Genomic DNA, 26,919 nt, shown 5'->3' with positions numbered 1-26,919 from the left:
TACACAAATGTTGAATCCCATCGCCAGCATTCCGCAGGCGTAAAAAACACCCATCCTAAATGTGTTAATCTTCAATTTATTTACAGTTTTACTATAGCGGTCAGATTACTGTATTACCACGACTATGACGCAAAGTTTTTTTTCCACTTGAATGTCATCATTTGGTCATGTGTAATAAATAAATTCCAATACTGCTTCCTTTTTATTGATAGCGCAATTTTTTTTCTATAAAATTATTGCCATTTCTACATAATGTCAAACACCAACAATAACGCTCTACATGAATACATTCATAGAATCCCATTTTATTATATTGTTATCTTTTGTACTTGTGTAATTTTCACACAAAATAATTGCACATCAATTGAACAGAGCTGATAAAAAAAGGTTAAGCAGTTAAAATAATGATGAAAATAAGTTTTGCTGCACATTTATCTGAGAGATCTCATTTGGAACATAGTAATATAAAATTATTCCTTTATTCTTTTGTATTTGTGTAATTTTCATATAAAATTGCATATCAATTGAACAGAGCTGCTGATAAAAAATGGTAAATTTTTGGTGAATATTATATGACTATACTCCCCAAGAGAAAATGAATATATTGGAATTAAACAAGTACTTACTGGCGATTGTTATCCCTAAAGAGGAAGTATGATAAGGGAACATTCCGTACCATCATTTGCTCTGCTATAACAGGATGTGATAGCAATCTGCTATCTACTTTTCCATCATATATCATCGCTGTGCTGAATTTCATCTCGTATTTCCAGCGCCTTCTGGATAACAAATACAATTCTACGCTGCGAAATAGGTTTATCAACTCTGCTTGTAAAAATCAGCGATGTTTTTAAAATTATGGATATATATTTCCCCTTATCCTTGTATTGTTTCTCAGAAAGAGATAACTTTAAGAGTCCAAAATTCCCCGAATTTTTTTTCCATCTATATGTTGAAATGTGTTGTTCCACAGTGAGTCAATAATGACTCACTGTGGAAGGATACTAGATATTAGCAGTATATCACTGAAATGTTTTTTTATTGTTGGTAATCCCATTTGATAAGTGATTTTCTTATAGGTATCTCAATTTTTTAAATGGCTGGCTCTATAAACTATATCATTTTCTGCCCATTATTGAACATCCATATTGCATTAATTATTGAAACTTGTATATATGCAATGCTGGTGGATTCCTTTCACATGCTAGTTCTTATTTAAAAGATTTAAGATTTATGGCTGAAAAACATAAAAACAGACTTTGAACGCATTTTCTGTCTATTTTGACGGGTTTTATTACAAAGTAATTTTAAAAAGTTTTTTTTTCTCCATCTGGTCACTACTACTTTATGGACAAAAATATATCTTGAAGTCGGTATATACCTAAATTATAATCGCTCAAATGCATTTTAGGTAATTTTAAATTTAACAGCCACATTCCTCCTCTTTTTTATTGACCTCCAATGCAAATAGACCGATGGAGACCGTTAGTAGTCCTCGATATTTGAGTAACCATTCCAACTCAATTAGACTCTCCAATTCTTAGAGGATGGATTTCTAAGAAGATCCATTCCACCAAAATATTTGTGAAGTCTGGTAAATTCTCTTCTTTACTACCAATATTTAAGTATCTACGTTTATTATGACTTTTTTTATCATGCTAAAAATGTATTGCACACTAATCATTATTATTGTTTTGACCCCTGACTAATGGGTCAAATACATGCACCAATTTATAATATAGTCATTCATTTGATTACTGTTAAATTGTTATTAAATGTGTGTATATAACTGGTAAATAAATATCTCACTTACTTCAGACTTATACCTGTGCCCAGTATTGAACAAAGGCCTTCCCTTTGGACTTCCATAGTTTTCTGTTGCACACGGCTCTCTTCCAGTGCAGGCCCGCCACTTTTTTTAATGTCATCGGACCATCTTGCCTGGGGCCTATCCATGCTTCTCCGTCCTGTTCCAGGCCTCCAGCAAGCACCGAATTTTGTCCATCTATCCTCAGATATATGTGCCACATGACCAGCCCACTTCCACCTTTGTCCTGCCATTCTTTGAACCGCATGGTTTCTTTCCTGATCCAGATATTAATTATTTATAGATTTGGTGTTTAATTTGTAGAACTCCAATTTAATTTATGTATTAAATGTTAAATCACACACTCATTTTTTGACCTACTAAGTTGTATTTTATTTCATTAATTGATTCGGCTGTCACTTTGTGGTAAAATCTATCCATTTTTGATAAATGTATTACTTAGTAAATACCACTTTTTCTTAAATTCTACTATGACACGTGTTTCGATGCATTCCGCATCATTTTCAAACACCGTATAAAACGGTGTGTGAAAATGATGCGGAATGCATCGAAACACGTGTCACGGTAGATTTTAAGAAAAAGTGGTATTTACTAAGTAATACATTAATGAAAAATTGTATTTTACTGTTAAAAAAAAAACACATAAAAATCCATTTTAACAATATAATACAACTTAGTAGACTCGCAAAATCAGTGTTTGATTTAACATTTAATACTAGGAGAGTGATGTTATGTGTCTGATGTCAAATTTTAAAATACTGTATTTTTTGTAGAATGATTGGGTTAGGGAGCTCCAGCTTCTCTCGTCTGTACTGTGAACTGGTGGAGGGATTCAGACCCGCCCGACTATTCCTGACTGCCGCTCTCCGGGGGCCCCTCCTGCCGCTGCTGCAGCTCGATGAGTACCTCCTGGTGGATCCGGACAAAGCCATGGACAGGTATTCAGTGTGCTCTTGGTTTATTTCTACCCTTTGACTGTTGAGTTTTATTGAAGATTTGATTTGGAATAAGGACAAAAACACATTGTTGTCGGGCGGTTTTTTCATCAACCCCGACCTTAATTAGTATACTGATTAGGGTCGTATACTAATTACAAGTAACCGCAAACCCAATTCCGATCTGTGCAATGTTTTTTGGTGTCTCGTGCTCTGTCAAAAGTAAGCAAATAGAACGCTTATAAGCGTCTCCCGCTCTCTACCAACAGTATGTAAAAGACGCTCTTGTATTGTTTTTGTGTTTCTCGCAAACAATGTATTAAGATATGTTCAAAACATATGAGATAATTCCGACATTGGGCGTCAGGGTCCATTACAGTCCATACACATAGAGCTATGTTACGAGAATGCATTCAACTACCTTACCAAATAACAGTTAATTCAGTTTAAAAGTTATTTACAGGGAAGGACAAATTGAATGGGCTTTTTTTTGGCCGTATGTGGTACGGACAAATCAGGCAAAGGGTTAAAGGTTAAAGGCATGAAAAATACTCTTCAACTACACTCCATGGCCCACAATTTTATTTTGTTATTCAAATTTCTTCTTTTTTGTCTTGCTTGGTGCTGAGCGATATGGTCTCCTGTGATGCCTTTGAATTGAGCCAGCAAAGAAATCATTTTCCTTCATTCTGTACATAGATGTCGAGGCTACCAGTTTTTCATACAGGAGACTCTGGTATGGGTGTTGTGTGAGAAGGATAAAAACTGTAACCACAACATTTTAGGTGTGTCCAAATACTTGTTCACAAATCTGGATAATCTCTGAGTAGTGTGTAGTGTGGTTGTCGAATTATATTTGAGTAGTGTGGTTGTCAATAATGGGTAGAATTGGTGAATGTTACACGTGTCTAAAGTGATCACTTAAACCAGCCTATGACGGTCATCAGCCCCGTAAATGCCCAGACTTCCATCTTGGATGAGATGTCAAAAAAAAAAATAATAATATTAAAAAAAAACTGTAATGTTAGGGCGTTTGTCCACTACACGGGATTTCACCATCCGGCAGTCTGGTTTTGAAAAATGAAAACGACTACTACAGTTTAGCGTGATCGAATTTACGTGCAACGTCTTCACGCACCGATCAAGAAAAATGGACAAAAGCACAAAAGCCAATCCAAGCCAATCGTCATTTTAAAACGCTAACTGACGTGCTGGACGGTAAAATTACCCGGAATTACATGGAATTCCGGGTAGCGGACAAGCACCCTTATGATGTGAGGAATTTGGTGGATGTTTAGCTCCCATTCCTCCTGATCCTAAACCCAGTCAAAAGCGGTGTTCAAACGGCATCTTCTTTCAAGATACTGTCCCTCAATTGTCCTCTTGCCTTTCTTGGAATAATCATAAAGTATACCTTTATTTGAAAAAGTCTGATATGTATATACCTGCGGGTTTCTTTGTGTGATATAAACATAACTAGTAATGATTAATTTCAATGTTATTATTCTAATTATTGTGGTCATTAAAGAATGTGGTTTTATCTATAATATGATTCATTTCTATCTCTTGAATGATAGTATTATATTTATCAATTTAATATAAGTCATTATTATCATTTCCTTTCTAGATGTATTATTAATCGGTTCTTTCCATCCTTTCTATGACATGCAGAAAAAGAAATTTCCGGTATATGGGCATCTTCAAAATGCTGTTATTTGATAAAAATCAATATATGAAATTATTATGTAAGAATGAATGAGTGAGGACAGAACAGTAAAACAAATTTATGAGGTGAATGTAGTTGGAAATAAGCGCAGAGAAAAACTTGGCATGATCAAGTATGTATGTATGTATGTATGTACTTGAAAGTGGTCAGGTCAGTAGTCGGAGTAATCGCGGGTATGTATGAGGAGATGCATGAATATGGAAGTTGTGAGAAATGTTTGCAAAGACAGTGTGAAGCATCCTTTTTTCTCTGCATACGACTATGGGTGTGATAGTTAGTTGGTTACTTTATAAAATAAATCTTCTTTGTTTTTAATCACTTTTTATTAGTACTTTTGGTTACCGGTTGGAGAAAAGTACTAATAACAAATGGTGAAAAAGAAAGTAGTTTTATTCTATAAAATGTGCCACAAAGTATCTGTGAAAAACATTCAAGGAAAGTTAGTTAGTTTAAATTATTCATCGGTTCCTTTCATCCTTCCTATGACTGTGTTCACAGAAAACGAAACGCTTTCAGTATGCCATTATTTTCTTTCTCAGAATAAAGAAGTACTGCACATCGAGCGGTTCCACTTCGGAGTGCCAGCAAAAGTTGGCGCGGTATCGCAAATGGACCATCTCCTCTCTGGCCACCGCCGTCGGCAAGTTTGTCACCTCCCTCACGGAGCACTGGCCGTGCTTCCCTCCCACCATCGCGTGGGTGGTCCGCCAGACGGCCCTGGCGCTGCGGGCCACGCGCAGGATCCCGGAGGAGGACATCCACTCCATCTGCGCGGACCTTGTGTTCACCAACTTCATATGCCAGGCCATCGCCAACCCGGAGGCCTACGGGATTACGGACATACCCATCACAAACATCGGGAGGTTCAACCTGGTTCAAGTCGCGCAGACCCTGCAGATCTTGTGTCTTATGAAGTATCAAGAAGTGGACGGGAAGCTACGCGATTTATATTCGCGTTTCGAAAAAGACAGCGTATACTCGTTGTTAGATATCATCATCGAAGATGAGAGCTACTCGGCTGTACCGGAAGATGGTCGGGGTTCCTCGGATATGGAGGTTAACGGGTTTCCTGAAGGTCTGCTGGAAGCGCAAGAGTGCGAGGATGATATTGATAGTCCGATTAAGACAGAACCGGTTGTCAATGCCAATGTGGCTTTGTTTACGAGAAGCGATCTTCAACTATTGGTGAGTGCAGTCAAAAATTCTTCTTTCTTTTTCATGTTCGCTCCCTAGGTGCAGCATATGGCCAACATGAGTTGTCTCCAAGTCACTCTCTCAAGCGCCATCTCATATGATAGGTCCCTATAATATAGCCTTCCAGCCTTTGATTCTACATTACAGGGTGTTGTTGACTTTTATTTATTTATGATATTTTTTTATTTATTTATTTAATATAATTACATTTTTTAAAAACAATTTGATACAACTTCTATACATTTATACATATGGCAAACTTATAATTTTAATTTTGCTGTGCATCTCCAAAAAAAGACTGCGCTCTTGTTAATGTAGAAGGACTTACGCTCAAGGTTTATTGTTTTATTTGATTAACTGGTTAAATATGTTTTTTTTACAGGTATCATTGCTGAAACGAATTCCCAACGCCCTATCCAACGGCTTCGATTCCTCTCCGGAACAAATCAACCTATGCACGAGCACTTCAATCCTAGAGCAAGACTTCCGAGTTCTATCAATGGCCGACAAGATGACAGTTTCGGACCACAGTTTGGGAAACGGCACCACCGTACAAGACAAGTCCCCGCCGGAGGAGAACCAGGCGGTGCTCGACGCTGACACGGCGTGCGGGGTCACCCCGGACGGCTCGGACGTCCCGAAGATCGAGAACCACCTGGCGGACCTGTCCAACGACGAAGTGCTGGGACAGCTGCTGAAGACCGTCCACCCGGAACAGATATCCAGGCTGGAGACGCTGCTCAACAGATTGCCGGATTGCAACTTTACAAAGTGAGTGAAGGTTTTAACTTTTTTTGTACATAACCCAAATTTGTCAGAGAATGTAGTAGACAAACGATTGGCCGAGTGGACATTAGGCTAAATGGAAATTTGGCCAAATGGGTATTTGGCTGAGCTTAAATTTGACCAAATGGAATTCCCTATCTAAACCTGCTGATACAAAATTTACATCTATATTTTAAGTGTGTCGAAATCTTTGTTCACAAACTCTGGGTTATTTAAGATTTTTTAAACTCCACTTATTTATTCAAGATTTTTTCATTGTTATTTCAACAAAGATGAAGATGAATATGTAAGTCAAGGCATTTATAGAGTTTAGGACCTGTCATAGGCTGGTTTGAGTGATCATTGTACTCCACAACATTCACCATTCTACCCCTGATTGTTGACCACACTATTCGAATTTTGGGAGTTATATTTACGCTTTGATTGGAAGCATATTGTGCATGCTACTTCTTTGGCACCATCTTTATTGAGAAACGGTTCAACATAAAAAAATCATACCATTTTAAAATTATCTGTAAAAATTTACTCTCATATTTGATAAAAAATAACCTGACATGTTAATTACATGTTAGTTACATTTGTAACAATTTTAGCCATTGGAAATATAAAATTTATTTTGGTTGTAATCCATAAGCCAAATGTCCGTTTGGCTGAATGTCAGTCAACCGATTGTTCATCAGCCAAATGCCAACAATCTTTGATCCATTAAATGTAAAACATAATGTATTGCATAATTAAAATGTAACTTTGTTTTAAAATCTTATAACTTAATTATCTAACGGTTTCGAAGCTAACCGCTTCTTTATCAAGACTGATTAATACTAAAACACTATTTACTAATCAAAATTCAAAATATTTTGATGGTTGCATAACCGTTCATAAGCTTCGAAACTGGTAGACATAATAATTAAGTTATAATAAAATATTTATAGTGATTTTAAAACAAAGTTACATTTTAATTATAAAATGGAAAATCACAAAGTTAGTGCTTCAAATATAAATTATATAATGTATTGCCTTCACTATTAGATATTAAATATAATTAGATATAATACCGCCTCTAAAATTCCGTGACCAACCTGAAGTGTGCCCATTCCAGAAGCTCTGTTGCGCAGAAAACGGCCACGAAGGGCAAACACGACGGCACAAATGGAAGATGTTCATCGCCGCTGAAGAGACAGAAGAAGGGGGACAAAGGTGCGCATATGTCTCAGGAAGTTCTCGTCATCAAGCTGCCGGGAGACACGGCCTATGAACCCATCGGTGAGTCATTGAATTTTACTTTTAAAAAAAAGTATCTGTCTTGTAATAAATTAACCCTTATAGTGCTGAGCTTATTTTCACATATTTTGCATAAATTGCTAATTAATCATCTCTACTTGACGAATTTGACATTTTGTGGGTAGAAATAAAAAACTTTTATTTTTAATTAATGTTTTACTTGTAAATACCACTATTTCTTAAAATCTACTGTGACACGTGTTTCGATGTATTCCACATAATTTTCAAATACGCAATAATAGAGAGTCCATCTATCGACGATTCGCACTCTAAATTTAACATAGTAAAAATTTAACACATTGTTTGCGGGAAATGCTTTCAAACGCCAAAGTACGGCACGCACGCACACACTAAGAAACGTTTGTGTATTGGTGATTCAATCCCCGATTTTTTCACAAATTATTTATTTCCGTAGCTGCAAATGAATAACTTCATATTGTATTTTTATGTAATACGTAATTGTTTTGTAATTGTATTTTTATGTAATATGTATTACAGAGGAGTACAAATATTCTGAGCCTGTATCTATTATATTTTATATTTATATTCTCGTTATTAGAGTTGAATTGTAGTAAATACATATTACATTTTGAGTGTGTCCAAATACTTGTTAACAAATCTGGATTATCTCTAATTATAGTAGTTATTTTAAAAACATATACATAAATATGTATTTTTTAAATAATAATATGTAAATATAACAATATGTACATATCACCGGGAAGGAATAGTTAATTCAAAAAAATATATACATAATTCTACTTTAAAATTACTACTACTACTACCATCATCATGCCGTTTCTCCGATGGGGTAAGCAGAGAGGATGAAACGCCACACTCTTCTGTCCTGACATACACTACTCGTTTCCTTCACATCCATACATCTACATAGTCATACATGCCCTCTGATTACGCAAACTTTTGACACTACCAGATTTAAAATTATCTTTTTTCCCTTAAGCCTTATCCGCACCCCATGGTGCATATGGCACTGTATCGTAGCGACCCAGTGTTATCTTGATCGTTAATTGCACGAAGGCAAGGTGATCAGCCTTGTGCTTCTTGTACCAGTCCGGGGGGCATATTAAATAAATATGTGAGTGAAAATCACCCATTTTTATTTTGGCCCCCCTGGGACTCGAACCGGGACTTCCAGCGTGATGGTAGCCAAGCGTGCTGACCACTACACAACGGAGGTGGACTAAAACTTAAATTATATCTAACCCTGAGTGTGCCCGTTCCAGGCTTAGTCCCCGAGTCGAAGGTGCTCAAGTGGCACTACGCTTCGGTGGCGGCGCAGCGGGCCGCGCTGGAGGGGCCGCTTCTGGAGGCGGGCGGGCGGGAGGAGGGGCCGGGGGGCGCGGGGGCGGGGGGCGCCGGGCCCGAGGGGAGCGCCGCCGGGCCGGGCGAGGGTGCTGCCGAGGGGCCGCAGGCCTCCGAGCCGCCGCACAGGGGGCAGGAGAAGAGGACCAGGTGAGGAAGGGCTTGTTATATTTATTCCAGTAATGCGCAAGTATCAAACCTTTTCTTCTTCTATTTGTGTTATGTCAGGTCCCCTGACGTCGACTATCGCTTGAGAGTAATTTTTTTGTAATTGGTCAATTTTTTTTTTACATTTTGTATTGCTGTCATTTTGTTTTTTTTGAACTGGACAACTTTTAAAACTAGTCTGGATATACGTAAATTCTTTAAATAACGTGATATTTTTAGTTCTATTTTTCTGAAAAAAAATGTGACCGTGAATTGGCTAGTAGATGTTCATCTAATCTCCTATTTTTAATGCCACAATGGATTTATTTGGAATTATTAGGAGCTATTTCTTGGATCGTACTCAATCTAGAAGCTTAACACATTGTTTTGATGAAAGTGTTAAGTGTTTTATGAGAGATTTAACAGTTTTTTAACCTGTGAATTTTATTATTACTGCTATGCAAAATAGCCAACCTCAAGGGTTGATAAATTTAAAGGGCACTACTGGCACACAAAATGATAATATTGACGTATTTTCCTATTGTCTTTAGGTTTTCTCTGTCACATGACGAAGGTTCTATTGGCAACACGTCGGATAACCTGGAGGCAGTTTCTGAGGCAGCCAGCAACCACTCCGTCACCTCCAGCCTGGAGATGGAGACCGAGGACCAGAATGATAACCTCAGCGATATGGTTGGTCTTCTTAATTTATTATTTTAGCATGTCTTATCACTGCTAAATGCATAAGATGAGTTGACAGCTCACTCGGTGCCATCCCAAGGCAAAGCGAAGCCAGCTTGTCCAGGTAGATAAGGAGACTACTAAAAAGTAAAAAATATCCCAGAGGCTTTATTTATTTTATTGTGAAACATCACACTGTAAAAATTCACGTGTTAATTGAACCATGGTGATATAAATTTTGGCATTTTTTAAAAAAATTGCCAAAAAAATGCAACAACCCCATGTCAAAAAAGCAATCAATTTTAAGTTACCATACTGTTTATTATTATATTTGCTTATTTCATATTTTAAAAAATAAATTTTTCTTTAAATTTTTTAATAATGAGTTTTTACATAACACTGAAATTATATAATGTATTTTTGTTAATTTGTATGAAGGCTATTGAAAAAATAAATAAAAATTAAACTAGAATCAACAAATGAAAAATTGGCAACTCTTTTAACACATTGCTTGCTGGAAACGCATAAAAGCATCTTTAACATACTTTTGGTGGAGACCAGGAGACACTTATAAACGTTCTATTTGCTTAATTTTGGTAGAGCGCGAGAGACACCAAAAAATATTGTACAGATCGGAATTGGGTTTGCGGTTACTTGTAATTAGTAATTAGATTAGATTATACTGAGGGTCGGGCGGCAGACTGCCTGACTATAATTAGGGTCAAGGTTGATGAAAAAACCTGTTAAAATATACAGATGACTGTTAAAATATGATTTTTTAGCTCAACACAGAGCCTTAATAAATATAATATATTCAGCAAATTATTTATTTACAATTGGTTTTCCTTCAGGTGTCTGCCAATGTGAGCGGTCGGGGGTCCCCTAACATCTCGGGAAGGGACACTCCATCATCGCAGGTCACAGAAGGCGACGCCAGTGTTCCAGGCTTGGCCATGCCACAGCCTCATCGGTGAGTTAATTCGTGCGACAAATGATAACCGATATTACATATAATATTCCAGATTAGTAAACTCCATAACTCATTTTAGGATTAAAGTTAACAAGGTATCAAAAATAACAAAATTTTCAGATGAAGTAAATAAGAGGTCGATAAGTGATTTTTTAAGAGGTTATAAGTGATTTTTTTTCTCTAATATTTATTCAATATTACCCTGGACTGGTACCTAAAGCGGAGGGCTGATCACCTTTCTTTCGTGTGTTAACGATCAAGATAACACTGCGTTTATATGATGCAGTGCCCTATGCACCATTGGGGTGCGAATAAGGGTTTGAATGAATGAAATAAGAGGTAAAAAAAAAACAAAAGCAAAGATTGGAATACAGTAAAAATAATGATTAAATATTTTTTTAAATAAACAAGACTGAAACACAAATAAAAAAGTAAAAAAGTTTTTAAAAAAATGCAAAATTAACATAGGGCAAAATGTAAAATATAAAACAATAAACGGGCATAGTAAATAGACAGAGGCGGGTATTCTATACAGGCAGAAAAGCAGTGCCTACCCTGGATTACTCGTGTTCCATATAGAAACACGATCAGTGCCTACTATGCATTATCCTTACCCAACCCTACTGCCTACCTTGATTAAAAACTCTTTACACGCCACTGTAAATAGGCATATAAAAAAACTTAAAGTAAAAGCATGCTTAAAGGAAACAAACGAGAAAATATAACTAATCACTAATCACTATTTATATCCATCACTATTTTAATAGCTCAGAAAACTCAAAAATTAAGGTGGAGTGACACTGAGATTCATACAAATTCTAATGGTAGTTTATATGTACACAGACATCCTGCCAGCATCCCGCAGAGCTCTACAGCAGCTAGCAAACAGGCCAAACTTCTCAAAAGAACTCGGAATGATATCGAGGACAAGTTTTGCAAATTTGAAATCAAGGTAAGTACTAACTTGACTGACCAAAAATAAGGTGCCGTATTATGGATAATAGTAAAAATACCATTTTCACTAGCAACACTGACTAAATGTCAATATTCATAACCTAAAAAAATGTCATTATAGGTAATATTGTATATTATGTGGAAAAAGTCAGAAGAATTGTGCATTATTTAACTAAACTATTTTGACAACTTAGCTCTTTAAATCCACATTTGGCGTAATTTTTTTCTTTTCTTAAAACATCATTTTTGTATTGAAAAAATAAGTTTTTCTTAAAAATAAATATATTATTTTTAAAAGAAGAGTTATTGAAAGGTAAGGAGTTAAAAAAATATATAAAAATATTGTTTTGAATATTGAAAGCATTAACTTTGTGGATCATATTGATATATTATTTCTCGAAATAATATATAAAAATATATTTTCTATGTCTATTCTAAAAATTTTCTTTTAAATTTGGCGTTAGGTGACAACTGGCTCTCAGCGTAGCCGGACGCTTAACGATTTATATTATTGCGAGTAAGGCCCTAACACAATAAATACTTAAACCTTCCACCGGTTACGCATTTTGTTACCATAGAAAAAATGAAATCCAAAAGTAATAGTAATTTTTTATATTGTTGGTAATAGTTTAATGTGTACAACAAAATAATTACATAGTAATTTTTTTCTTTCTAGAAACTTCTGGAAAGCGATGAGACAATTAGCATAATCTCGGACACTTGGAGTACGGATGTATTGGCTTCCGATTCAGAGACTATCGGAGAAACCCCTTACGATAGGAACATAATCACTCCGAGCTTGGCGCTTGGTCAGCAGCACATTCTTTCTGGTATGTATTTTATTTTATTCAAACACATCTGCAGGCGAATGATTGCTTTGCTTGTGATAGTTATTATTACAAATTTAAAATTGTACCTACATATCGCTCACTCCTTTCAACAACGTCATATATCAAAAATCGTCAATTTTCAGTTGTGCATGTTTTCGGAATGCCCAAAAAATATACTATATCCCTGCAAAAGCGGCATATTTTTAACTTAATATTTACCCGCTACAGGGCAGGAAGTGTTGTTTTTACATTTTGATGAAAAGTTATTGTTAAATTATTTTTTTAAATATACTAAATATTTTACAAATGGAGAAAAAACCTTCAGGTTTTACCTAAAAAGATCTGTTGCACAGTAAAAAGTTCAATAAGTGGCTTGATGTTTATTTTTAAAACATTTCATTATATTCTTAAACTTTTAAAACGATCTCCTGAAAAACCGAGTTTTTTTATATATGACGTTGTTGAAAAGAGTGAGCAAGTAATGGTATTTAAAAAAAAAACAACTAATATATGGAAGTGAAGCATGGTGAAGTATTAGAAGGATGAATGCAGTCGAAATGCTGTCACTCAGGTGAATATGCAACAAAATGACGTATGACAGATGTTTGAATGGTGGAATAAGGAAAGAATGCAAGGCTAAAATAAGTGTTATTGATAATTTGAAAAAGGTATATTGAGATAATTGGGTACGTGGATTGAATAAATGAGGAAAGAACGGTTGAAAAAATATGAGGCGAATGTGTTTGGGAATAGAAGCAGAGGAAGATGAGAAAACCGTGACATTATCAAGTGCCTTTGGCATGGGAAAACTCATCGAAGGCATATTATTGTAACACTCATTATCATTCACTTTGTGTAATGCCACTTAATATTATGATCGGTAATCCTAATATTATCTGGAACATTGGTCTGTATGTTCCCGATAGTTACCTAAGACAGTGTCGACATAGATTGTTTCACATTCCTATACACAGGACCAACCTGCCGATGGCTATGCCTGTAGGAAGAGCCACCGCTATGTTGAACAATATCTCATTGGATATTAATCTGTTCCATGTGTCTGAAGGAGTTTTCCAAAGCGGAATTCTTCTACACTTATTTCTCAACACTTAATTCTTAGTTCTTGCATATATTTTATTTTAATGTATATGATTTAAATTTTTTATAGTTTGTAATGTATATATTAATTGAAATAAATAAATTGAAAAATCGAATTGAAAAATAAAAACACTACTTTTTGACAACAGGTTTTGTAATAATCATTCCATCATCATGTCAACCGTAGTAAAAAGAGTGTTATATTACCATACTACAAAGTTAACAATCCTTTTAACATACAAAATACACATTATTATAATTTCTAATTATGTGTATGATGAAAAATAAATTAATAAAGTACTTCAATTACTTGAATGTGGACAGGTCAGGATTCGGAATAAAAGATTTTTTTCTCCCTATTGTTCTTCTTTCGTAAAATTATTATATTACGTTTTTTGTTTAGGGGGACTTGCCCAACCAACATTACCCCTGGTGGCTCCATTACCCGACGCGTCTGAAACAGCGAGCGAGTCGGCCTGGAGCACCGACGCTCTGGTTTCCGACAGCGACCGGATGACTGAGGTCAGTGTATGTATAATTCTACTAAAAAAACTTTGATTTTAACCTTTCCCTTAAGGTGGAGACTGACCGGAGCATTTCGTCGTAACATAATGTCGTAACATCGCTCGCGGTGAGCATCAGCGAGCATCCGAAACTATGGATGGAGCGCTCGGCTCGCTGTACTGACTGCCTGAATGCTCGCATCGTAACGTGTTACGTTACGACGAAATGCTCCGGTCAGTCTCAACCTTTACAATGCTAAAAACTTCCACATGCAATGGTGATATGTATTTTGAATACCATTTGAAAGTGTGATTTAAAAACGTGGAAAATGTGAATATTCCTTCATGTTGCTTTTATTGACCATAGTTTAAGTTAAAATGTAACAATTTTGTAATGTTAGCTCTGAAAACGAGACAAAAAATACATCGCAAGTAGCCGGCGTAGCTGGCATAACGACACAACCGCCATAGAGGACGACTTGTGCGCTACTAAAGGTGGAGACTGACCGGAGCATTTTGTGGTAACATAACGTCGTAACATCGCTCGCGGCGAGCATCACCAAGCATCCGAAACTATGGATGGAGCGCTCGGCTCGCTGTACTGACTATACGAATGCTCGCATCGTAACGTGTTACGTTACGACGAAATGCTCTGGTCAGTCTCCACCTTGAAAGGAGATCGGCGGAAACAGTATCTAGCCGCGTGCGTGTGTACACAAAGCACACCACGCACGCACACACCGGGAATCATTTGTGTATTGGTGATTTTATCCTTGATTTTTCACAAATTATTTATTTCCATCGCTAATACGAAAATTCTGAGCCCTTACCTATTATATTTTATATCGATATTCTCATTATTAAAGTCGAATTGTAATAAATACATATCACCGGGAAGAGAAGGCTAAATACAATGTTTGATGTATCCTTTTAATTTATGACGCGTTGCCTTGGAGGTATGTATATCGGTGAGTTTATTATTCAGGTGGATATGGACGACTGCAACAGCGTGGGTCGGCCGGAACTTGGCCCAGCTGCTCTAGAAGGTGAAGCGGTTCCTGCATCCCTTCAGCCTGATCTCCCTCAGCCGCACTACCAATTCAGCCCTCTCAATGTAAGACACCGACTGTATTTTGTATATTTACCACTTAACTTACGACTTTTGGAGAGAAAATTTAGCGGTGCGAGAAATCGTCGCCAACAAGTCGAAACAAGACTGCGCTAACACCGCTCGGGTTATTCAATAAAATAAATGGATCAATATTTGACTCTTGCATTGTAGGACTGACGAGTCGAAATACGATTTACCCGAGCAGTACTCAGGCTCATCAAATGCAATACAAACTCCTTGAGTTATAGTCATCTATCATATAGTATCACTCGGGATAGATAGGTAGTGGTTAAAAGAGTCGTCAGCCCCGTAAATGCCCAGACTTCCATATTCTTCTTCATCTTTGATGAGATGTCAAAAAACAATATCAAAATAACTCCTGTAATTGGAGATAATCCAGATTTTGTATTTGGACACTCAAAATGTTCTAAAGAAATATTTGTGTTTTTATTATTTACACAAATATTTCAATTTCATACTATTTCTGTGAGCCTAAGCGGCTCATTATTAGAAATAGGTATCAAATTGTGGTAGAGTGGGTTCCACAACTCGATGGTATTGCAGTTATTATTTTCCTTGCTTATTGTGTATAAGGTTTATAGATCATTAAGTGGATCTTCAGTCTACATTTGAAGTGAATGATAAATGATGAAGGAGAGTGTTACTTAGTGACTATATGTACTAACCAACCGTGGTAGTCAGTGAGGATGGAATGCCTCACTCTGTACATAGATAGTGTAGAACTATCCTATTATTATTTTAACATCTCATCAAAGATGAAGAAGAATATGGAAGTCTGGGCATTTACGGTGCTGACGGCCGTCATAGGCGTAACACGTGTAACATTCACCAATTCTACCCATTATTGACAACCACACTACTCAAATTCTTGGAAATTCAATATTCTTCTTCATGTTTGTTGAGATTTCTAAAAATGTACAATAACTGAATAAGTGGAGAAACCCCGAAATAAGAAAAATTTATTGGATAGATAAGTTCTGTATATATGAACCAATTTAGAAACCTTGTTCTTGAATCACTAGAACTTCACTAGAGACATCTATTGATGAGATGAAAATAAGCTTTTTATTGAGCAGAAACTCTTTTATTAGTATGTGAGGTCTGAATCCTGAAGTCCGAAAACTATGACGGTCGTCAGCCCCGTAAATGCCCAGTCTTCCATATTCCTCTTCATCTTTGATGTGATGTCAAAAAATAATATGAAAAATAACTCCTATAATTGGAGATAATCGAGATTTGTGAACAAGTATTTGGACACACTCAAAATGTTGTAGAGCTATCCTAATTTGCATTCAAATCAATTTCATTTTACTCATATATTGCAGAACATAAACCGCGACGCTCTGCTCAACCGGCAGCAGATGTCGGCGGCATCGTCGGTGCACACGGCGCACCCCGACGACGCGCCCCCGCTGCCCGCCCCCGGGCCCCCCGCGCGGGAGCCCGAGGAGGGCGGGGACAACCGGAGCGCGGAGGACTTCGCAGACAACCCCGACAGCCCCGTGGTGCTGAGGAGCCCCACCAACAGGTGACAATAATGACAAACTCATTACACATACAGTAACACTTATTGACCTTCGGGGTATTAACTTATTATATCTTTATAAAATTAATAGACTTTGTTTTCACCACTTTTTTTATTCATTTAATTCAACCTACCAGTTTCTACAATACATTATCATCATCAGGGTTTATTTTAAATATAAAAAAAAAAAACATTAAAAATATTAGAATACTTTCGAAAAAAAACTTCCACACACTCCATAAAAATCCTAAATCAAAGTATCTGCGGAAAACATTAAAGAAATATTAACTCATTGTCGGGTTGTGGTCCCGTGGTTAGTGTCCCGGACTCTTGAGTCAGAGTTTCTCGGTTTGAACCCACTCAATCACAATTTGATGCCTATTTATAATAATGAGCCACTAAGGCTTACACAGAAATAGTATGAAAATGAAGTATTTTTTAAATAATAAAAACACAAATATATATATATTTTTTTTTTTTAATTAAAATTAAATTAACCTTCTGCTCATGTCATGTCAGGTCCCTCTGACGTGGACTATCACTTGAGAGTAATTGTCCTTGTCTCGGGCAGCTCTTAACAGCGCTCTTGTATATTCCGGAGCCAGGAGATCTGTCTTCTGCCCGCACCTTGTCGACCCTCTATTTTGCCTTTTATGATTAGGTGCAATAGCTCGTACTTCTCTCCTCTAAGCACATGCCCCAGATAGGACACGCTCCGGACCTTGGTATCAGTCAGCAACTGCCTCCCTGCTTTTGCTCTTTGGAGCACATTTGCATTGCTGACCATATCGGTTCATGGAATGCGTAGCATTCTGCTATGTAGCCTCATTTCTAATGCCCCTAGTTCAGGGGTTCCCAAAGTGTGCGCCGCGGCGCCCTGGTGCGCCGTAGAAAGTAAAGAGGGGCGCCGTGAGTCGATCCTTTATCATTATCTGAAACCATAAATATTCTCGGGTACCTATAAAGCAACAATTTCTTTTTTGAGAGCTAGCATCTTTCTACCCAACTACTATTATTGTAGGTACCTACCTATTTCTTTCAACTATAATATATATATTTATGAAGACATGGGCTGCTCGACGTATGAGGAGCTGAAGAGGACTTCCGAAAATAGGCGAGAATGGCGAAAGAGATGTCATCTGGTGCTACAGACCAATCCGCAGGATTGAGACCAGAGAGAGAGATATGCCACATTGTCTTTTCCAAATAGCTTACTAAAGTAGGGCGCCGTGACAAAATACTAAACTTGTAAGTGCGCCGCGGGCTGAAAAAGATTGGGAACCCCTGCTCTAGTTGATTCATAGTGCTAAAAGGGATAGAATAAAAATTAACCAAGTAAATGATGTTCCAGAAGCAGTGTTTCCTCGTCGGTGTATACCGGAGCATCCAACCCCATGTCCAGCAGCAGCGAGTCCAGCACGGAGGCGGCGCGGCGCCCGGCCGCATACCACGACAGGATCGCCCCGCAGCCCTTCCCCAACGCAGGCCTCGTCAATGGCTACTCCGTAACTACACTTTATTTCTACATCAAATAACATAACGCACAAACAAACCTTCAATCTCTTTCACTACTACTTTCACGCTCTTGTGTGTGTCACGAATTTGTGTGTGCCGAGAATTTCATTTATCTTTCTGTTTGGCAAAATTATTAGGTGTATGCATATGAAATTGTAGTTTTTTTTGCTAAATTCAACCATTTTTTATATCTAAAGGAAAAAATACATTAATCGAAATAATTACTGTCGCTAACTACTACTTTCACCAATTTTTCTTGCAAGCACGGATCCATGCTGGAAGAAATCCTGGTCTTTTGTGGAAATACATCGGACCATCCTTTGAGCTCAAAAGAAGCTTTCTTTCTAGGAACCAAAGTGCTGTTCCGACAGTACATGTTGTATTGAAGGAAACAAAGAGAAAAGCAAAATTTCCCGCAAATGCTCTTATTTGGTGTGAAACTTGAAACTTTCAAGTCTATGAATAAAATTCTTATTGAAACTGAAAACGAATGACTTACCATGCGACAACAACTGAAATATAAGAGCATTAAGCAATGAGTTGCCAACTTCAAGTACGTGCATGTATAAATGTAAGTGCCATCTATTGGCAAACGGCCTTTTCATATGCATACACCTAATTCTTATCACCTCTACTGTGGTGTGTGTGGTTCCTGACTATATGCTGATTCAGCAGTCTGAAGAAAAGATGCATTTTTAACATTTTTCATTCAAGTCGAATAATGACAACAAATCACCAATAGAACACAAAATGAAAACATTCGTGGAACCACAAGATCAATAAGGCATTATATCAGACAAAATTTTACACACACACCCGGTTTGGTTAAAGGAACTGAAATTATTAATAATTATTTTAAAATGGGAGCGGTAGCCAAAAGGAAGTGTTTTTTCATTCTCATTTCTATTTCAGGTGTCCCCATTTTCTTCTGGAGCCGATCGGCACAAGGAGCACCTCACTCCAGAAAGTCCCGGACAGCAAATTCCGTTCCCGCCATACGGTGACCTAGCGAGACCACATACGCACGACATGAACGTGTTTGACTTCAGCTTGCGGAACGAAGGGTATGTTTTGTGTTTATAACTGACTAAGTAGATTGCCAATTCTTATTGACATGCGAAACTTAATTTTGCTTGTTTATTTTGTTTTAGATTAAATGAGGCAATTAACAACCAAGTATTGGAATCTGGTATATCCACACCCGATGGCATGTTCCACTCTTCCAATTCTCCATTCGTGCAAGCCTTGAGCAACGGGAACGCGACCAGTCGCTGGCTCAATGATCCCTGTCAGCGCTTCCCCATAATCCCGGATTCCGGCAGCGCCACTTCTGACACCCAGCCTGGATGCTCCACGGCACAGGACATCGGTATCTTGAGTGCGGAGCTCCAGAGAACTTCCACGGATTCCATGTTCAGGCCTATAAGGGCCGAGGCGAATATTTCCGAAATCAACGACTCCGGAATCTCAGATCTAAACATGCTACCATTCTTGAACGGCAACCAGGATATTTCCAACCAAGACTTTAGTAGTTCTATTTTAAGCGATGTGTCCTTTGACGCTTCAAACGGAACCAACGGATTCTCCGAACGTTTTCATGAAACTCAGCTAAATACGGAATACGACACTGGCTTACAGGATTCATCATCCGATGGTTTGATTTCGAGAATGCATTCCTCTTCCATGATGACATCTCAGCACAGCTTCACCTCACCGAATCTCATCTCGAATACTATATCGCGAGTGTTGAAAACGTCGGAGAGTAGAACCAGCATTATCAACATAAGTTCTTCGAGGATCGACAAATCGAATACCAAACAGCCGGACTCTAAAACTGACTCTCCCCTGAACGGGATATCGGGTAGCGCTATTTCCCTCAGCACTCTTTCTGTCAATAGCGCCGATACCTCCACATCTGATCGGAGTTCCAGTCAGGACGTGAATTCGGAAAATTTAACAGAAAGGCGAATCACGCCGCCGTTAAATATTTCCATTCTGAATTCTACAGACGTGAAAGTGCACAGAGTTCCCGTCGGGAACAACGGAGCCAATACTCTTCCTAGAAACTCCACTCCGTGCACCGGCTCCTTGAAGCCCGGGGCTTCTACTGGAGCCATTCCGAAGAGTATCAGCTTCGACGCAACGGCGGAAAAGAGTCACAGGTAATACTTATTAACTTATTAATTTTTTTACAAAAATGTTAGTAATATTAGTGCATAACCACTCACAAACATGCAGTTGTTGGACCTCGGCTCTTAACGCATGTTTGTGCTACAACCCTTAGTGGATGTTGGTGTTCGGGTCGACCAAAAATCACATGTCGCTCACTCCTTTCAAGAACGTCATAAAACAAAATACTTGATTTTTCAGGAGAACGTTTTTAAAGTTTAAAAATATAATGCAATGTATTATAAATAAATATCAAGCCACTTATTAAACTTTTTACTATGCAACAGATCTTTTGAGGTAAAACCTGAAGGTTTTTTCTCCATTTGAAAAATATTTAGTTTATTTAAAAAAATAATTAAACAATACCTTTTCCTCAAAATGCAAATTCAACACTTTCTGCCCTGTAGCAGGTAAATATTAAGTTACAAATATGCCTCTTTTACTGGGATATAGTACATTTTCTGGGCATTCCGAAAACATGCACAACTGAAAATCGACAATTTTTGATTTATGACGTTCTTGAAAGGAGTGAGCGATGTGTTAAACATTCTGTGTAGTTTTAAGTGTGTAAATAGTGCTATGGTAGTGATGGGTAGTATTGTTTGCATGCTGTGGTGGTGATTGTCCTGACGAAGAGACGGGTACGTCTCCAAACCAGTAGACATAAAAATCTCGGTGAGTGGTTGTATACTAATATTACTAACATTTTCGTAAAAAAATAAATAAGTAAAAATGACTAACCACAAAGTAAATGCTTTAAATATTAATACTATTGAGAATATAATACTTATATTTTTGTTAACTCGTTTACTTAAATTTTATTTATATTGAACTTCGAGACAGTTGGGGCAATTCTCAAGGTCCATAAGAGGGTAAGACATGTAATAATATACAAATATATGTAATAATAAATAAAATAATAATATTATTTTTTGACATCTCATCAAAGATGAAGAAGAATATGGAAGTCTGGGCATTTACGGGGCTGACGACCGTCATCGGCTGGTTTAAAAATGTGGAACGCTTCACGATTTTGCGTGTCATCCTTAAGGATGTTTACAACATTTTGAGTGTGTCCAAATACTTGTTCACAAAATCTGGATTATCTCCAATTACAGAAGTTATTTTCATATTATTTGTTGACATCTCATCAAAGATGAAAAAGATTATGGAAGTCTGGCCTATGACGGTCGTCAGCCCCGTAAATGCCCAGACTTCCATATTCTTCTTCATCTTTGATGAGATGTCAAAAAATAATATGAAAATAACTCCTGTGATTGGAGATAATCCAGATTTTGTGAACAAGTATTTGGACACACTCAAAATGTTGTAAAATAATAATAGTAATGATGAATAATGATAATGAATATCAACATTTATGAGTATCATAATGGTAAATTTAAATTTATTTCTGAACCTTTATTTCTATTAACTTGTGCATTTTGAAATTCATTTTAATATTTGATAAATTAGGGTACCCGGAATTAATGTCGTTTTTAATATCAAAAATCAAATATTCTTAATATTTTATTACAATATGTATTTTCCTTTATTCTCTGTGAACTCCAAATTCAAGTGAAACTGACTTACCACTTACCAATATAATAAATATATAATAAAATAAAACCCTTATCCGCACCCCAATGGTGCATAGGGCACTGTGTCTTATAAACGCAGTGTTATCATGATCGTTTTACTTATGAAGGAAAGGTGATCAGCCCTCCGCTTCAGGTACCAGTCCATGGTAATATTGAATAAATATTACAGTGAAAAAATCACTTATATTTATTTTTACCCCCCTTGGGAATCGAACCCGGGACCTCCAGAACGGTAGCCGAGCGTGCTGACCATTACACTACGGAGGCGGACAATATAATGTTATAATGTTAACAATATTATTGTGAAATGTGAAATCAGTAGCATTTTTGGGTGAATTTCCTAGAATCCACTATAATGATGTGTGTGTTTAGGTATCATTCTGGCAGAAGAGCACCGGAAGACTCGAGTGAAGGAGGCGGCCTGAACTTCGGCGATCTGAAGAACAACATGAAGAGATCGGGCGGTAACTTCTTGAACAAGATCAAGCAGTTCCGCAACAAGAGTAGAGGATTCACCGCGTCTGCAGCTAATTTTGGTGAGGCCGTAACTTGAACCTCCGTAGTCCGTAAGATTTTGAGAGAAGAGTGAAAAAAATATTCATCTAGAACCTTATCTTACCTCATTTATTTAAATTCAAATATAGATTGTGGTAAAATGCATAGGAATTACTACAATGTAGAAGAGGGTGTTTTAATTTAAATTTGACTTAAATTGATTGAGAATGATGCGGAATGCATGTCACAATAGATTTTAACCTGTCAACCGGGTGGTCCGCTGTCCAATTACGCAACTTGTAACGGGCGCGAATACTGATTCACTCCGTGTCTTAAATTCGTGTCGAGACATGTATGGATGACTAAAACCTTTGTTGTTCGAAAAATATACGTCCCGCCCGTTCCAGGGCGCAACATATATTTCAAGGACGTATTCATATGTCCTACCCGTACCCGATATTGTTTACGTTTGACGTATTTATGCGTCCCGCCCGGTTAACAGGTTAAGAAATATTTACTAAGATTTTTTCAAATTAAAAATGGACAATTTAATCTTATCTGACAAAATGATAGGCAGATTTCATGTTTTATTGGCTTCAAAACACAACTCACTAATCTTATATGATGCAGGTAAAAGGAGCAATGCAGCGACAGGGTATATGGAGGATGTGCCTCCGTGCAAAGCTGGCGGAGGGGACTGTGATATAGACGGAATAGGAATCTTAACCAGGGGAGATGATATCAACTTGCCTGGAGCTACACACAAAACCAACACAGGTAACTCCAACATATCATATTGTGCTAGAGCAGTGTTCCGCATTTCCTATTCAAGGTACACCTACCAAATTAAGAAATTTCAGAGGTGCATATTTACCATACTATGGTAACATATTTAACATATTATTTTTAATGAGAAATGTAACTGTAATGTCTTAACTGAGCACAGGCAATCAAAATTTGGAGCAATTGTGTTATTTTAAAAAAACTAGACTTTTTTCCGCAGCACACTAACTAATCACCACGGTACACCAGTGTTCCGCGGAACACACACGGAACAATCCCTCCAATTCTCTGGACAGTCCATTGGTGGTTGCGTGGGTTTCTTTCATCTGTCACCAAAGAGTATAATATAAATAGATAATACAAGAACCTACTTAAGAACATTTTTAAAACATTGTATCATTAATTTTTCTTCTTCTTTCTATCCTTTTAAGGCTTTTCACCCTACGAGTGTCTAGCCAGTATCTAGTTATTTTTTATTTACACTTTTTACACTTAGTGTTCCTGTTAGTGGAGTTAGTTTTTATTAGTAATATAAGTTTGATTAAGTTATTTTGCATATAAAATACACTTTCACAAATGTATACAATTAATTTTAAGAAATTCACAAATTTATTATTACATTAGTTTGTTAGGGGAGGTTAATAAATTTGAGATATTAGTAGGTAATGGAATGTTTACTTTTTACGTCGTATTTTACGTACTGCCAAAGAGCGGGAGATGCTTTTAAGAGTTCTATTTGCTTACTTTTGGTAGAGCGCGAGACGCCAAAAAACATTGTACAGATCGAAATTGACTTTGCAGTTACTTGTGATTAGTATGCAACCCTAATTAGTATACTAATTATACTCAGGGTTGATGAAAAAACCGCCCAAAAACAATGTGTTAATACTGAAAAGATCTGATAGGAAGCTCAGGTAGCTGTTGTTTAATGAGCACCCGAAGAATTCAGAAATTCTTGAGTCAGAGTCTTGGTCCTATGTTAAAACACAAGTTTAACCGGAAATAGTATTGAAGTGAAATATTTATGAAATATTGGAAGGGATTTTGTCACCCGAATCGATAGCTCATATCTTCATTCCAATCCCTTCCATCATTGCAGAATTATCAGATGACATCCTGGCCAAGTACCGCCGGAAAGCTTCCTCCTCCAGCAGCGAGGCGGCCGCCTCGGACTCGGGGCAGTGGGGCCAGCACGCGCGGCCCGCCTCGCTGCTGGTCGGCCCCCAGGGAGACGCCAGCGACGGGGACTCTGCCAATCACAGGTAAATTATAAACATATATTATTATTATTTACAAAATATAAAGTCCCAAACATGGAAACCATTTTTAAGAAAGGGTGACAAATATTTTAATTTAAATGAAAGTTTATCTTCGATATTCCAAAATGATTTTGCAACTCCAAAATTTAATGTTAAACAATTTCAAGTAAACTTCAAATATACTTTTTATTCATAAAGACATATTTTAAAAATGTCTTTTTTATTAAAACAGTACATATGTACTTATTATATCCATTAAGATTTTTTTTTTATTCCAGTGATATCGCGACTGATGTTGAGTTTGAAAACTTAAAGAAGAAATTAAGACAAGTCCTTTCCAACATGGATGTCAACTGCTTGGAGCTTGCTTCCGGGGTAAACTACATTTTAATATTTCCCTTCTTCACTCTATTATTGAGGGATGTTATAAAATAAGTCAATCTATGCAAACCATATTTGAGGACAGTAACTTTTATGTTTTTTATGTTAAAAATATAATAGCTTCGAAAAAGTTAATAACAAGATTTAATTTTGCTTAACACATTGCTGTTGGGCAATTTTTTCATCAACCCCGACCCTAATAATGCTCAGACAGTCTGCCGCCCGACCCTCAGTATACTAATCACAAGTAACCACAATACCCAATTCCGTGCGTGATTCTAGCTTAGGTACTTATTTTACTATAAACAGCCACAGATTTTTTATATCCATCAAATTCTGTAGTGATAAGTGTTCACATTGTGTGTGTGTATATATGGAGGTCTTCACCAAAAAGTTACATTTCCAATATTGCACAAAAAATCTTTTAAATGCATATCTGTTTACTGTATTCTATCGAAATCTTAATCAAAGTTGCGACAAAACATGACCAATTGTGTGTTAAACCAATATAAAATCATTAAATTGCATCATAACGTAACAATTTTACAAGCTAGAATTCCTGATTACTTAAAATCATTTATAATGGAAATGTAACGTTTCGGTGAGGACCTCCACATATCGACGGCCTCTACGTAAAGTACTCTATCTACAAATCTGTTACTTTACAGGAGAGAGCTTAGAATATTTTTTTGAATGTATTTTTTTATTTTATTAATTAACGGTTATATCTGAAATTCTAAACTAGTATTACACATTCAAAAACACAATAAAATAATGTATTGAATCGTTTTAAAACTTTACGCTTTATCAAAATTAATTAGTTAGCGTTTTAGGAGTTCATTTCATTTCGAAAATTTGATGTAGATAGCGTCTTATACGTCTGAAAACTAGGCGTAATTTATTTTATATATATTTTTTTAAATTTAAATTTGTAGATAACGGTCTGTTGATGACGTACACCAAATATCTCAAAATTGACAAAAATGTAGCTAGAGTAGGGCACGTCTATATGATCCTCATTTAATAGTTACATTTAAGGTAACAATAATTTTTATCGTCCACATTTGAATATGATTTAATCAATGTAGATTGAATAGTTTATTTTATATTTTACTTTCAGTCAAGTCAGTTAATTATTGTTATTATTTTTTGTTCTATCTCCTCTTATATCCTGTATTTATTATTATTACAATGTATTTTGTTTGTTAGATTCCAAATCACTCATAAACAATTGGAATCCTAAAAAAAGTGCTAACGTTCTGTTGTTTAAACAGCGCGCAGGTGCCGTGTCTCTGGTCTGCGCCCTGCGGCTGGAGGGCAGCGGCGGCGCGGGAGCCGCGCTCGCGGCGCTCGGTGCGGCGGGCTCCGCACCTCTGGGGGCCGTGCGGGCCGAGGCCCGGGCGCGCCTGCCCTACCTCACCTACCTGGCCCGCTGCAAGCGCGCCCTCGTCACCACCATAGCCGCACTGGAGAGGTATCTTGTCATTATTTTTATTTATTTATTTATTTAACCCTTCACTGCATGACTTTTTTTTGCATAACTGCATGACTGCATTGACGGTTCGTCTTCGAGAGACAAGTGAAGTTTTATTTTGGCGTTAGAGGGGGTAGAGGAAAAAACTAGGGGAGGAAGGTGGATGGACAGTTAGGAATCTAATGATGGATAGTATGTCTCAGACGTTTACTGAAGAATGATGTGTTATGGCGAGGAATGGAAAGTGATAGACCATGATCTGAGAAGTATATAAATATTTTCAGCAAGAAATTTAGGTGCATTGGGATTGTGAAGAATATTATAAAGCAGTG

General features: G+C 37.0%; 1 protein-coding gene across 1 annotated transcript in view; it reads left to right on the top strand.

The window, feature by feature from the left end:
- Positions 1–26,919, top strand: part of Gapvd1 (GTPase activating protein and VPS9 domains 1) — a 44,363-nt gene that overhangs the window by 8,183 nt on the left and 9,261 nt on the right. Inside the window, exons 3-22 of the mRNA XM_088260668.1 lie at positions 2,602–2,766; positions 5,029–5,674; positions 6,066–6,454; positions 7,569–7,732; positions 8,995–9,223; positions 9,772–9,913; positions 10,753–10,871; positions 11,715–11,823; positions 12,502–12,655; positions 14,157–14,275; positions 15,242–15,370; positions 16,714–16,916; positions 18,265–18,418; positions 19,341–19,492; positions 19,580–20,590; positions 22,568–22,731; positions 23,321–23,467; positions 24,573–24,735; positions 25,011–25,107; positions 26,388–26,587. Of these exons, the coding sequence (XP_088116794.1) occupies positions 2,602–2,766; positions 5,029–5,674; positions 6,066–6,454; positions 7,569–7,732; positions 8,995–9,223; positions 9,772–9,913; positions 10,753–10,871; positions 11,715–11,823; positions 12,502–12,655; positions 14,157–14,275; positions 15,242–15,370; positions 16,714–16,916; positions 18,265–18,418; positions 19,341–19,492; positions 19,580–20,590; positions 22,568–22,731; positions 23,321–23,467; positions 24,573–24,735; positions 25,011–25,107; positions 26,388–26,587 (4,656 nt within the window). The remainder of the gene's footprint in view (positions 1–2,601; positions 2,767–5,028; positions 5,675–6,065; positions 6,455–7,568; positions 7,733–8,994; positions 9,224–9,771; positions 9,914–10,752; positions 10,872–11,714; positions 11,824–12,501; positions 12,656–14,156; positions 14,276–15,241; positions 15,371–16,713; positions 16,917–18,264; positions 18,419–19,340; positions 19,493–19,579; positions 20,591–22,567; positions 22,732–23,320; positions 23,468–24,572; positions 24,736–25,010; positions 25,108–26,387; positions 26,588–26,919) is intronic.

This window comes from Brachycentrus maculatus, unplaced genomic scaffold, assembly GCF_059751285.1.
Source record: "Brachycentrus maculatus isolate JH-2025_06_01 unplaced genomic scaffold, ASM5975128v1 h1tg000139l, whole genome shotgun sequence".
NCBI classification, from domain to species: domain Eukaryota; kingdom Metazoa; phylum Arthropoda; class Insecta; order Trichoptera; family Brachycentridae; genus Brachycentrus; species Brachycentrus maculatus.
This window is presented reverse-complemented; position numbering and strand designations above follow the sequence as displayed.